The sequence below is a fragment of the Rhinoraja longicauda genome, chromosome 37 (assembly GCF_053455715.1).
Source record: "Rhinoraja longicauda isolate Sanriku21f chromosome 37, sRhiLon1.1, whole genome shotgun sequence".
Taxonomy (NCBI): domain Eukaryota; kingdom Metazoa; phylum Chordata; class Chondrichthyes; order Rajiformes; family Arhynchobatidae; genus Rhinoraja; species Rhinoraja longicauda.
In genome coordinates, this window is record NC_135989.1 from 11,517,637 (window position 1) to 11,531,522 (window position 13,886).

At 46.6% G+C, this 13,886-nt stretch overlaps 1 protein-coding gene across 1 annotated transcript in view; it reads left to right on the forward strand.

The window, feature by feature from the left end:
• LOC144610587 (uncharacterized) overlaps nt 1–13,886 on the forward strand; it is a 225,265-nt gene that overhangs the window by 63,169 nt on the left and 148,210 nt on the right. Inside the window, 3 exon segments of the mRNA XM_078429396.1 lie at nt 7,504–7,668; nt 9,016–9,063; nt 12,497–12,538. Coding sequence (XP_078285522.1) covers nt 7,504–7,668; nt 9,016–9,063; nt 12,497–12,538 — 255 coding nt within the window.

Below are 13,886 nucleotides of genomic sequence, written 5' to 3' on the forward strand. Positions count from 1 at the left end.
CGATAGCCTGTTGGCTTATTGGGAAGATCTAACTCTTTACTGCTTTGCCTCTCCAAAGGCTAAAAACGAGAAAAAAACTTGTGGGGAAGTTCTGTCTGAAGAAGGGAGCCCCGAACCAAAACGTCTCCTGTCAATGTTCCTTATTGATTCTGATTATACTGCTGAGTTATCCAGCACTTTGTGTATTTCTTTGGGATGAAGCAGTATCTGCAGTTCATTGTTATCACAAAGACTTGTGCAAACAAGGAACTGCATATGCTGGTTTGTGCGGAAGGGAAAAAAGCACAAAGTGCTGGAGTAACTCAGCGGGTCAAGGCAGCATCCCTGGAGAACATGGATAGGTGACGTTTCGGATCGAGACCCTTGCATTTCTGTTACCCCTTACAAATCTTTTCATCATTTAATAGTGAAGGAATTGCTTTGGGAAGTTTAGTCACTATTGTAATCTTGTACAAATAATAATAGAATTGGCCGACTGTGTTGGAATCTGGCTGTGAAACTTTGTGTTATTTTATGGGTTCACTCACTGACAGTATATAGACATTTGCTGACAACGGCAGCATTTATTACCGATTCCTCAATACCACAGAACTATTGCAGGCACATGGATGGCAGGAGGGTCTCGACTCGAAACGTCACCCGTTCCTTCTCTCCAGAGGTGCTGCCTGTCCCGCAGAGTTGCTCCAGCATTTTGTGTCTATCTTTAGTACATGGATAGGACAGGTTTGGAGAGATATGGGCCAAATGCAGGACTAGTGTTGATGGGACATATTGGTCAGTGTGGGCAAGTTGGGCCGAAGGGCATGTTTCTACGCTGTATGAATCTACGACTCAGAGATCACTAGGAGAACATTTATGGTCCACCAGGGATAGCTCTAGTGAAGGTGCTAGTTAGCCGCCTTCCGCAGTTTAGTTTAGGTTAGTTCAGAGATACATTGCAGATAAAGGCCCTTCGGCCCACTGAGTTCGTGCCGATCAACAATCCCCGCACAGTAACGCTATTCTACACATACTAGGGACAATCTACAATTATACAAAGCCTATAAACCTGCACGTCTTTAGAGTGCGGGAGGAAACCGGAGCATCCCGGAGGTCACGGGGAGAATGTACAATCTCCGTACAGACAGCACCCGTAGTCAAGGTGGAACCCGGGTCTCTGACGCTGTAAGGCAGCAACTCTACCGCTGCGCTACCGTGCCGCCCTTAGTTCTTCTAGTAGAGGTGCTCCAGTAGTCTTGGCCGGTGTGGGCAAGTTGGGCTGAAGGGCCTGTTTCCACGCTGTAAGACTGACTCTTGGACTCTCTGACCCAAGGCGGCAGATTGGTGAGATCGCAGTCATGTGTGGTCCAGACTGGGGAATGATAACAGTTTACCAGACCAGCAATCCCATGATTTAATCCTCACTATTATTGAGACTAGCCGGATTTTTTTGTTTAAAATTCCACGCATGTTTAATTAGTTGAATATAAACTTCTAGCCGCTGCCATGGCGGGATTTGAACTTGTGTCTCAAGATGAATTGTTTGTAATTCTGGCTACTGGTTTAGTAGCTCAATTGTTTTGTTACCATACCCCTGCGATGTTGGACAACCCTCGGTATCTTACCGCCAATTAGTTCTGCCAAATTTTTAGTTCATTCATTTCTTTTCTGTTGGCAGAAAACCTGGGTTGTACTGCAAGAACTGACTCATTTTCAGATCATTTGATGAAGCAATATTTTGCTATTTGGGTCATTTTCCAAATCCATTTACGGCTGTAATTACAAGAGGGGGGGGGGGGGGGGTGTGGACAAAATCTTGCAGAAAATACTGACGATGTTAATGAAGGCCCTGAAAGACTCAGCTGGTCAGGCAGCAACTGGAGAGAGAGAAACAAAGTTAATGTTTCAGGTGTGGGAAGGAACTGCAGATAGAAACATAGAAACATAGAAAATAGGTGCAGGAGTAGGCCATTCGGCCCTTCGAGCCTGCACCGCCATTCAATATGATCATGGCTGATCATCCAACTCAGTATCCCGTACCTGCCTTCTCTCCATACCCCCTGATCCCTTTAGCCACAAGGGTCACATCTAACTCCCTCTTAAATATAGCCAATGAACTGGCCTCAACTACCTTCTGTGGCAGAGAATTCCACAGATTCACCACTCTCTGTGTGAAAAAAAACGTTCTCATCTCGGTCCTAAAAGACTTCCCCCTTATCATTAAACTGTGACCCCTCGTTCTGGACTTCCCCAACATCGGGAACAATCTTCCTGCATCTAGCCTGTCCAACCCCTTAAGAATTTGTAAGTTTCTATAAGATCCCCCCTCAATCTTCTAAATTCCTGGCTTACATGCCACATTCCAACAGAACCTGGAAAGTGCCCAGGCCGGCTGCCTGCCCCTATTCCGGGGTTACGTCCGCTCCCGGGTGGCATTAGAGAGGGACTTCACGCTGTCCATGGGCACCCTGGTGGTTTTCCGGGACCGCTGGGCACCGCGGGGGGTGGAATGCATCCGACAATAAGGATTGGGAAATAGCAATTTAATATTCAATATTTAAGAATATTTGCTTTAGTTTGTATTATGGTGGTGGGGCTGTTTGTATTTTTGTACTGTACATATCATTTTTGTAAATAGTTGATTTAAATTATTTTTGTTAAAAAAAAAACACAGAATGGGAAAGGGAGGGAAGAAAGTTTTTGATGGTGACCTTCTGTGGGATTTCCCTGTGATGTGAGAAGTGATCCATGGAATTGTAGCACCAAAGACCATTTGGTTCGTTGCCTTTACCACAACCTTTGTGGGAATACTTTAATTAAATCCAGGTTCCTTCTGATAAGTAAAATGGGGATACCAGGAACGGCAGATGCTGGAATCTTGAGCAAACGACAAAGTGCTGGAGGAACTCAGCAGTGCAGTGGGTAGAGCAGCTGCCTCACGGCGCCCGAGACCCGGGTTCGATCCTGAGCTCGGGTGCTGTCTGTGTGGAGTTTGCGCGTTGTCCCTGTGACCGCGCGAGTTTTCTCCGAGTGCTCCGGTTTGTCTCACATCCCAAAGGCGTGCGGCTTTGTCGTTTATTTAGCCGGCTGCAAATTGCCCCTCCTGTGTAGGGAATGAATGAGAAAGTGGGATAACATAGAACTGGTGTGAATGTTGAATCTGAACTGGGAGGTCTGGCGATAGTAGGGCAGGGAATGAGATTTGTTGTGAAAAATGCCAAATAGACAATAGGTGCAGGAGGAGGCCATTCGGCCCTTCGAGCCAGCACTGCCATTCAATGAGATCATAGCTGATCATTCTCAATCAGTACCCCGTTCCTGCCTTCTCCCCATACCCCCTGACTCCGCTATCCTTAAGAGCTCTATCTAGCTCTCTCTTGAATGTATTCAGAGAATTGGCCTCCACTGCCTTCTGAGGCAGATCGACTGTCGGAACCTGTAGTCCTGGTTGGGTCTGAACTGGGAGGTCTGGACACGTTGAATGATGGTCAGCATGGAATCAGTGGACTGAATGGCCCGGCTCACTGCTGTATCGTTTCATTAATTCCATTTGGTTTGGTTTAGTTTAGAGATACAACGTGGATATAGGCCCTTCGGCCCACTGAGTCCATGGGAATCATGATCACCCATAAACTAGTCCTATCCTGCGCACTAGGGACAATTTACAGAAACCGATCCACCTACAAACCCGCACATCTTTGGAATTTGCGGAGGGAATGGATAGGCGGCTTTTCGGGTTGACTCTAAAGGAACTGAAAAGGCAACCATCCTTTCCCTCCACAGATGCTGCCTGACCACCTGACTAAACTAGTAAACTAAACTAATCTAAACTAATCTAAACTAAACTAAACTAAACTAAACTCAGTCTGAAGAAGGGTCTCGACCTGAAACATCACCCATTCCTTCTCTCCAGAGATGCTGCCTGTACCGCTGAGTTACTCCAGCATTTTGTGTCTATTTTCTTAAACTAAACTGAACCTCAGCGACTTGACTCACGGTTCAAATCCAGCTCCAGACTCCAGTCCACCCCCGTTGCTTTGTATGAATCATATGTTCTATGCAGCAGATTGTTCCCTTGCTGTGAGCATTCACTGCTCCAGAGTCTGCTGTGGACATTGAGGTCTGGCTGTTGTGTGGGTTATTATTTTCCCACCAGTGGAAGTCGTGCCAAAATATCTCCCACTACATGTTCTTCAGGAAGACTCCAGCCTCGGGAGTGCTTTAAAGTTAATGTTAAAGAACGTGAGAGAAAACACTAAACGCTGCACACTCTCACTCATCTGGCTTAGTTTAGTTTAGTTTAGTTTAGAGATACAGCATGGAAACAGGCCCTTCGACCCACTGAGTCCGCGCTGACCAGCGATCCCCGCACGCTAACACTATCCTACACACATTAGGGACAATTTACAATTTACAATTTTTACCGAAGCCAATTAACCTACAAACCTGTACGTCTTTGGAGTGTGGGTGGAAACTGGAGCACCCAGAGAAAACCACACACAGGTCACGGGGAGAATGTACAAACTCCGTACAGACAGCACCCGTGTTCAGGATCGAACCCAGGTCTCTGGCGCTGTAAGGCAGCAACTCTACCGCTGTGCCACCGTGCTGCTCAAAGGGGAATGGGGGGGGGTTGTTGGTTCAGTTTAGTTTCCAAATACATAGAGGGTTTCCTCAGATAGTCTCAGATCAGGAACTGTGTAGTCAGCTAATACCAAAAATCATAATTATAATCATACTTTATTAGCCAAGCGTGTTTTGCAACATACGAGAAATTTCACTTGCCTTCACATTCATACCAATAACTTCACTTCACAGTCATACCAATAACTTCACTTCACAGTCATACCAATAAAAAGCAACAGGACACACAAAGTACATTTTAACATGAACATCCACCACAGTGACTCCTCCACATTCCTCACTGTGATGGAAGGCGAAAATAAGTTCAATCTCTCCCTTTGTTGTTCTCCTGCGGTCGGGGGCCTCGAACCTTCCGTTGACGGGACGATCTTGACTCCAGTAGCCGGCGGCGTTTGGGCCCTCTGCTTCGGGGCGATCAAGCTCCTGCATCGGGGGGGTATCTCACTCAGCTCCCCCGTGCTGGACAATCTACCCCGGGTCAGAGCTGGTTGAAACCTTTCTGCGTTCTAGTCGGTCTGAAGAAGGGTTCCATCCCAAACCATCGACTGACTACTCCTTCTCTCCAGAGATGCGGCCTGACCCGCTGAGTTGCTCCAGCATTTTGTGTCTATCTTCGGTATAAACCAGCATCTGCAGTTCCTTCCTGCACATATATGGATCTCTGTCTGTTTAATTATCATGTGCAAATATAAATTAAAAAATACTTTGCTGCACTTAGAATATTTAATAAGAGTTTGTTGTGAGTAATGGCAGTTGAGTCTAGTTTAGAGATACAAAAAGCTTGTAAAAAAAACTTGTCCTGCACATTTCCTTTAAACTTTGCCCCTGTCAACTTAAAAGCTCTAACAAACTTAGGGCGGCACGGTAGCGCAGGAGAAGAGTTGCTGCCTTACAGCGCCAGAGACCCGAATTCAATCCTATCTACGGGGCTGTCTGTATGGAGTTTGTACGTTCTCCCCGTGATCTGCGTGGGTTTTCTCCGGGTGCTCCGGTTTCCTCTCACACTCCAAAGACGTACAGGTTTGTAGGTTAAATTATAAATTTTCCTTGGCGTGTGTAGGATAGAGGTAGTGTATTGGGTGATCGCTGGTCGGCATGGACTCGGTGGGCCGAAGGGCCTGTTTCCGCGCTGTATCTCTAAAGTCTAAAGCAATGCCCTCTCGCCTTTGACATTTCCTTTCCTTGGTATAACCTACAAATCCGCACGTCCTTGAGATGTGGGTGGAAACCAGAGCACCCGGAGGAAACCCACTTTGTCACGGGGAAAACGTGCAGACTCCACACAGACGGCACCCGAGGTCAGGATCGAACCTGGGTCTCTGACGCTGGAAGGCTGCAGTTCCACCACAAAAAAATGATCATACATCACCTACTAATAATCGATGCATAAACTTTAAAACAAATTGCTGAAATATTGCTTATCTCCCAGCCCTGTAAAATATAATGGTTTTACATTGCAGTTTTATATTTTAACGTTGAACCGTATTAAGATAAAATATAGGAAAAAAATGTAATGAATGACAACTCATCTTGAGAAGTTATTGCTATTAATCAGCTTACAATTGCACAGCACTTCTTTAAACGTAAATAAACTAAAAAAAATTCTCATACTCAGTTTGAAATAACAAAAGATAAATTGCAGTATAGTCCTAGAAATATTTACTTGTTAAATAAATAACTGCATAAATTACTCAGATGAATGCAATGTCTTGCATTTTGGTAATAGAAACCAGGGTGTGCCTTACACAGTAAATTTAGTTTAGAAACAGGCCCTTCGGCCTAATGAGACCATGCCCACTGACAACTCATTCAGATTAGTTCTATATTATCCCACTGTCTCATCAACCTCCAACATTTTTGCAGTTTAGGCCTCCAAATTTGAGGAAGGATATTCTTGCTATTGAGGGCGCACAGCGTAGGTTCACTAGGTTAATTCCTGGAATGTCGGGACTGTCATATGTTGAAAGACTGGAGCGACTAGGCTTGTATACGCTCGAATTTAGATGGATAAGACGGGATCTTATTGAAACATATAAGATTATTAAGGGATTAGAGGCAGGAAACATGTTCCCAATGTTGGGGGAGTCCAGAACCAGGGGCCACAGTTTAAGAATAAGGAGTAGGCCATTTAGAACGGAGATGAGGAAAAACCTTTTCAGTCAGAGAGTTGTGAATTGTGGAATTCTCTGCCTCAGAAGGCAGTGGAGGCCAATTCTCTGGATGCTTTCAAGAGAGAGCTAGATAGAGCTCTTAAGGATAGCGGAGCCAGGGGGTATGGGGAGAAGACAGGAACGGAGTACTAATTGTGAATGATCAGCCATGATCACATTGAATGGTGGTGCTGGCTCGAAGGGCCGAATGGCCTACTCCTGCACCTATTGCCTATAACATACCCGAAGGTATCACAAAATGCTGGCGTAACTCAGCGGGTCAGGTAGCATCTCAGGAGTGAAGGAATGGGTGACGTTTCGGGTCGAGACCCTTCTTCAGACTGAAAAGGGCCTTGACCCGAAACGTCACCCATTCCTTCTCTCCTGAGATGCTGCCTGACCTGCTGAGTTACTCCAGCATATTGCGATACCTTCGATTTGTACCAGCATCTGCAATTATTTTCCTACATACCCGCACATCATTGGGATGTGGGGGGAAACTGGAGCACCCGGAGGAAACCCACGTGGTCACAGGAAGAACGTGCAAACTCTATCCACGTTATTCCCTTTATCGTGTATCTGTACGCTGTGGATGGTGCGATTGTAATCATGCATGGTCTTTCCGCTGATGGTTTAACGGGTAGAAAGGTTGGTATTTTGCAGTTAGTAATGGCTGGAGGTTTCCCCACTGCACCGACACACGCCCTCACCTCTTCCCATTGTCTGGCAGCGTATGCGGGAGGAGTTCATTGAGGAGTCGGAAGGTCCCTTCACCGACGAACACGAGGACTACGATATGAATGCCTACGACTATGCCTTCAAGGAAGACGAGGACCATTGGGACCAAAGGTTTACATCGTCTGAGTGGGAGGATTCAGAAACGCACGACACGAGGGTAAGCTCGACTCCTTGTCCATTCTCACTTGACCACAGGCACACTCGGACATGTGATGAAAGAATGGGTCGACTGGGCTTATATTCACTGGAATTCAGAAGGATGAGAGGGGACCTTATACCAAATTATTAAGGGATTGGACAGGCTCGATGCAGGAAAAATGTTCCCGATGTTGGGGGAGTCCAGAACCAGGGGTCAGCGTGTAAGACTAAGGGGTAGGCCATTTAGGACTGTGATGAGGAAAAACCTCTTCACCCAGAGATTTGTGAATCTGTGGAATTCTCTGCCACAGAAGGCAGTGGAGGCCAATTCACTGGATGTATTCAAGAGAAAGTAGGATGTGGCTCTTAGGGCTAATGGAATCAAGGCGATATGGGGAGAAAGCAGGAACAGGGTTCTGATTCTGGATGATCAGCCACGATCACATTGAATGGCGGTGCTGGCTCGAAGGGCCGAATGGCCTACTCCTGCACCTATTTTCTATGTTTCTCCATTAGTTGGGCATGACTTTGATCTTGCCAGAATAGCAGATATTCCATGTTATTTTATGTTTGATTGATCGATTAGATGATAAGGTCATAGGAGCAGAATTCGACCATTCGGCCCATTTGAGTTTGCTCCGCCATTCGATCATGGCTGATCTATTTTTCCTTCTCAACCCCATTCTCCCTGTTACCCTTGACACTCTTACTAACACCAAATTATCCAAGTTGTCCTCTTCTACGTTCGTGTCCATCATCCGCGTTTCAAATGTTACATCGCTGTCATCGTCCGTCCTGAAGAGGGCGCAAGCTTCCGGCGACAATCAGTGGGAGCCGTCACTTGTACATGGTGGTAGCAGAATTAGCAGATGATGGTGGTAGCAGAATTAGCTCAGGACACTTCCAGTTTCCAGCCCCGCCACATGGACGCTGCTGCTATGGGGCCCAAGTTGTCCTGATTTTGGATGATCAGCCATGATCATATTGAATGGCGGTGCTGGCTCGAAGGGCTGAATGACCTACTCCTGCACCTATTTTCTATGTTCCTATTTTTCTGAATAAGACCACCTCAGATGGAGATATCTAGCTGTTCACTAATATGTGAACTTGTGGACCCATACGCTTGTGAACCTGGGGTGTTTCTAGGTCCAGGATAAGGTACACAAGTGGGTTTGAGGTGTAGTGGGAGCGGACTCTGGCTTTGTCAACGTCCACCTCAGAGTCCGTGTGTAAAGGCCGTAGGTTGGGCGCTTGATTTGCAAAGAGCTGTTGGTGGGTTCTCTAGCTGACCTGAGCTGTTGGTGGTCTCTCTAGCTGACCTCTCCCACACCGCGCTGACTCTCGATTATCTTTGTGCCTTTTCCAGCAGCTGGGCGAGAAGGGCGAGAAGGGCGAGCGAGCAATTATCGAACCGGTGAGTAGGTGACGCTTGCTGTCTGTAACACTGACCATATTGTTGCCCTTCCTGTCACCTTCTCTACCCCTTCCACACGTTGGCACTGCCACCCTCTTTGTCCACTCACGGAACCATACAGCAGCGAAACACGTCCTTTGGGCCAACTTGTCCATGCCCACCTAGGTACCTCTTGAGCTAGTCCCACTTGCCTGCAATTGACCCATCTATCGACACTAAAACTCTCGTTTGTTTGTTTGTTTGTTCCTGAACTACAGCCAAAACGGTACACGATAGCGCGACAATTTTAGGCCCACCTTACTCACCGTCATCCCTTTGGTGCGAATGGAAGAAGCTTCATTGAAATCGGTGTTATATTTTTAAAGTTATTCACATTTTAAAGTTTAAATCTATCTCCGAGGGAGGGAGGGGGGAAGGAGGGAGGTAGAGGGAGGGAGGGGGGTAGAGGGAGGGGGTTAGAGGGAGGGTGGAGGGAAGGAGGGGGGATGAGGGAAGGATAAGGGGGGTTGACACCATCTTTGTCCAAAGTTATTTGTCATATTCTCTATTCTGCTTGATCGCACAAGAGCTGACTTAAACCAGACTCCTGATGAATAATTTCAGATAATCACCCATTCTATTCTCTCAGTTCCAGCATTCACTTTTATACCCTCATTTGGTCATTTCAGATTTTGTTGCAAAATGATCAAACTAATGCACACGATATACAAGGAGTTCAAGCAAAATACAGAGTTTAGTCAAGAGTTCATCATTGAACACTGATAGGTTTAAGTTGTGTCTGAAAGAACTGCAGATGCTGGCTTAAACCGAAGATAGGCACCAAGTGCTAGAGTAACTCAGCGTGTCAGGCAGCATCTCTGGAGAAAGGCAACAGGTGACATTTTGGGTCGGGACCCTTCTTGAGGTTTATTATTGTCACATGCAATGTGGTACAGTGAAAAACTATCTCTAAACTAAACTTGTAAATTATCTCCAAAATGTAATCGTTGGAAAATCAAGAGTTAAGTGATCAGGCAATGGAATAACGAAATATAGATTCAAAATGCTGGAGTAACTCAGCAGGTCAGGCAGCATCTCAGGACAGAAGGAATGGGTGACGTTTCGAGTCGAGACCCTTGAAGTGTCTCGACCCGAAACGTCACCCATGTTCAGTCTGAAGAAGGGTCTTGACCTGAAACGTCACCCATTCCTTCTCTCCTGAGATGCTGCCTGACCCGCTGAGTTACTCCAGTACTCTGTGAAACGTCACCTATCCATGTTCTCCAGAGATGCTGCCTGACCCGCTGATTTACTCCAGCACTCTGTGAAACGTCATCCATCCATGTTCTCCAGAGATGCTGCCTGACCCGCTGATTTACTCCAGCACTCTGTGAAACGTCATCTATCCATGTTCTCCAGAGATGCTGCCTGACCCGCTGATTTACTCCAGTACTCTGTGAAACATCATCCATCCATGTTCTCCAGAGATGCTGCCTGACCCGCTGATTTACTCCAGTACTCTGTGAAACGTCATCTATCCATGTTCTCCAGAGATGCTGCCTGACCTGCTGAGATACTCCAGCATTTTGTGTCTACCTTCAATTTGAACCAGCACCTGCAGTTATTTTCCTACACATGAAATATAGATCAATCAGTAATAGAATAAATTAATAATCAATAATACCAGGTAACCAGACCATAATACGATACGACACGATAGAAGTTTATTTATCCCAGGAGGGAAATTGATCTGTCAACAATCATAAATGACAAAATACATGAAACATGAAACAAGAGACGAATGGAAAGGATTGGGGATGTCATGATTGGGGGAGGAGGGTCTACCTCATGACAGAAGGGGGAGGGGTTGTAAAGTTTGATAGCCACAGGGTAGAAGGATCTCCCTTATTCGTTCTGGTAATAGTGTAAATAGGTAATAGTGCAAAGGTGAGTACGGCCAACACAATGTTGATTGTAGGTCATTGACACAAAGTGTTTGAGTAATTCAGCAGGTCAGACAACATCTCCTGTATGTTCGTATTGTTACTTGCGAGCGGAGCACCAAGGCACATTCCTTCTATGTTCACATTCTTGGCCAATAAACCTATTCAATAAACGTATTCAATCTCTGGAGAACATGGATAGGTAATGCTGCGGGTCCCGACCCGAAGTTCTCCAGAGATGCTGCCTGACCCGTTGAGTTACTCCAGCACTTTGGCCCTTTTCCTTGTAAACCAGCATCTGCAGATCATTGCTTCTCCACGGTAGATGATGAGGGAGGGTGGAGAAGCAAGGAACTGTTTGCAGAGTGGTTCATGGTTGCTGGGAAGAAGCTGCTTTTGAACATGGAGGTCAGGATTCAGGATGCCTTGACTGACCTGATGGAACAACAGAACAACATCTTGAAGGTATTTATTCACAAAATGCTGGAGTAACTCAGCAGGTCAGGCAGCATTTCAGGAGAGAAGGAATGGGTGACGTTTCGGGTCGAGACCCTTCTTCAGACTGATGTCAGGGGGGCGGGACAAAGGAAGGATATAGGTGGAGACAGGAAGATAGAGGGAGATCTGGGAAGGAGGAGGGGAAGAGAGGGACAGAGGAACTATCTTAAGTTGGAGAAGCCGATGTTCATACCACCGGGCTGCAAGCTGCCCAGGCGAAATATGAGGTGCTGTTCCTCCAATTTCCGGTGGGCCTCACAATGGCACTGGAGGAGGCCCATGACAGAAAGGTCAGACTGGGAATGGGAGGGGGAGTTGAAGTGCTGGGCCACCGGGAGATCAGGTTGGTCAATGCGGACCGAGCGCAGGTGTTGAGCGAAGCGATCGCCGAGCCTGCGTTTGGTTTCGCCGATGTAAATAAGTTGACATCTAGAGCAGTGGATGCAATAGATGAGGTTGGAGGAGGTGCAGGTGAACCTCTGTCTCACCTGGAAAGACTGTTTGGGTCCTTGGACGGAGTTGAGGTAAAGGGACAGGTGTTGCATCTCGTGCAACCCGAACAACATCTTGATATCTTTTCGCTGCAGTTCAAAGAAAGTTCCGATGGAGATATGAGTGAACGTCAGGCTCCTCCTGACAGAAACATGAGCACTTGGCAGGGACACTCCAACATCAGTAGCGAGCAGAGATAAGCCAAGCCAACATGTGTGTGAAAGCTTTCACATACTGACTTCAGAAGCCGTCTTTTCCTGCTCTCTCCTTTGAAGCAAGACACGCCAATGGTGATGTTAGCCAGATGCAACGACGGAAGACATGCCCGGAGTTGCCAAGGCCTTAGGGAACCTCCACTAATCTAACGATAAATCAGTCCTTGTGAAATCAACCCGATCCTTCGATAGACTCGACTATTAAGCAGAAATATTCATGAGTATTTACGACCAAAACCAACTGTGGGTGGATTGTAAAACAATTACAGTGGCAATGTTAACGTTGTTCTTTGTTTTGCTTTGAAGGGAATGCTCATGCCAGGACCTGCGGGACCTGCGGGACCTGAGGTGAGTTATCTGCATCTTCTAGGACCTTCTGGTGGATGTCCATAAGTGAGGGGAAGTTCTCCTCTCATCGAATGGACTGTGATCGTTAAGCCGATGGGATGCAATGCAGATACCTCACACAAATCGGCCAGTTGAGGTCATTCTTATAAAACCATAGAGTCATACAGCATGGAAACAAGCCCAACTTACACATACCAACCAACATGCCTCACCTACGCTAGTCCCACCTGCCTGTGTTTGGCCCACATTCCTCCAAACATATCCTTTTCACGAATCTGTCCAGTTAAAAGAAAATGTTGTTATATTACCGCCTCAATCACCTCCTCTGGTAATGTTCCCGATGTCGTGGGAGTCCCGAACCAGGGGCCATAGTTTAAGAATAAGGGGTAGGCCATTTAGAACGGAGATGAGGAAAAAAAATTTCACTCAGAGAGTTGTGAAGCTGTGGAATTCTCTGCCTCAGAAGGCAGTGGAGGCCAACTCCCTGGTTGCTTTCAAGAGAGAGTTAGATAGAGCTCTTAATGATAGCGGAGTCAGGGGGTATGGGGAGAAGGCAGGAACGGGGTACTGATTGTGGATGATCAGCCATGATCACGGTGAATGGCGGGTGCTGGCTCGAAGGGCCGAATGGCCTACTCCTGCACCTATTGTCTTGTTCCATATCTCCATCACCCTCTGTCTCACAGTGTTGCCCCTCAGGTTCTTATTAAATCTTTCCCCTCTCACGTCCTCCAGTTTGATCCCCTTCCCTGGATAAGAGACTCTGTGCGTTCCCCTCTTGATTTTATGTGCCTCTATACGATCACCCTCATCCTCCTCAACTCCAAAGGAATAAAGTCCTAGCCTGCCCGACCTCTCCCTGTAGCTCAGGCCCAACTCCTCGCAACAGATCATGAGGTCATTCGATTTGGACTGTAGAGATACAGCATGGAAATTAGGCCACTCAGCCCAATGAGTTCGCGCTGACCAACAATCATCCCGTACACTAGCACTATCCTACACACACGGAGGACAATTTACAATTTGTTACCGAAGCCAATTAACCTACAAACCTGGACCTAGGCTTGTATACACTGGAATTTAGAAGGATGAGAGGGGATCTTATCGAAACATATAAGATTATTAAGGGATTGGGCACGCTAGAGGCAGGAAACATGTTCCCAATGTTGGGGGAGTCCAGAACCAGGGGCCACAGTTTAAGAATAAGGGGTAGGCCATTTAGAACGATGGAGATGAGGAAAAACGTTTTCACTCAGAGAGTTGTAAATCTGTGGAATTCTCTGCCTCAGAAGGCAGTGGAGGCCAATTCTCCGGATGCGTTCAAGAGAGAGCTAGATAGAGCTAGATA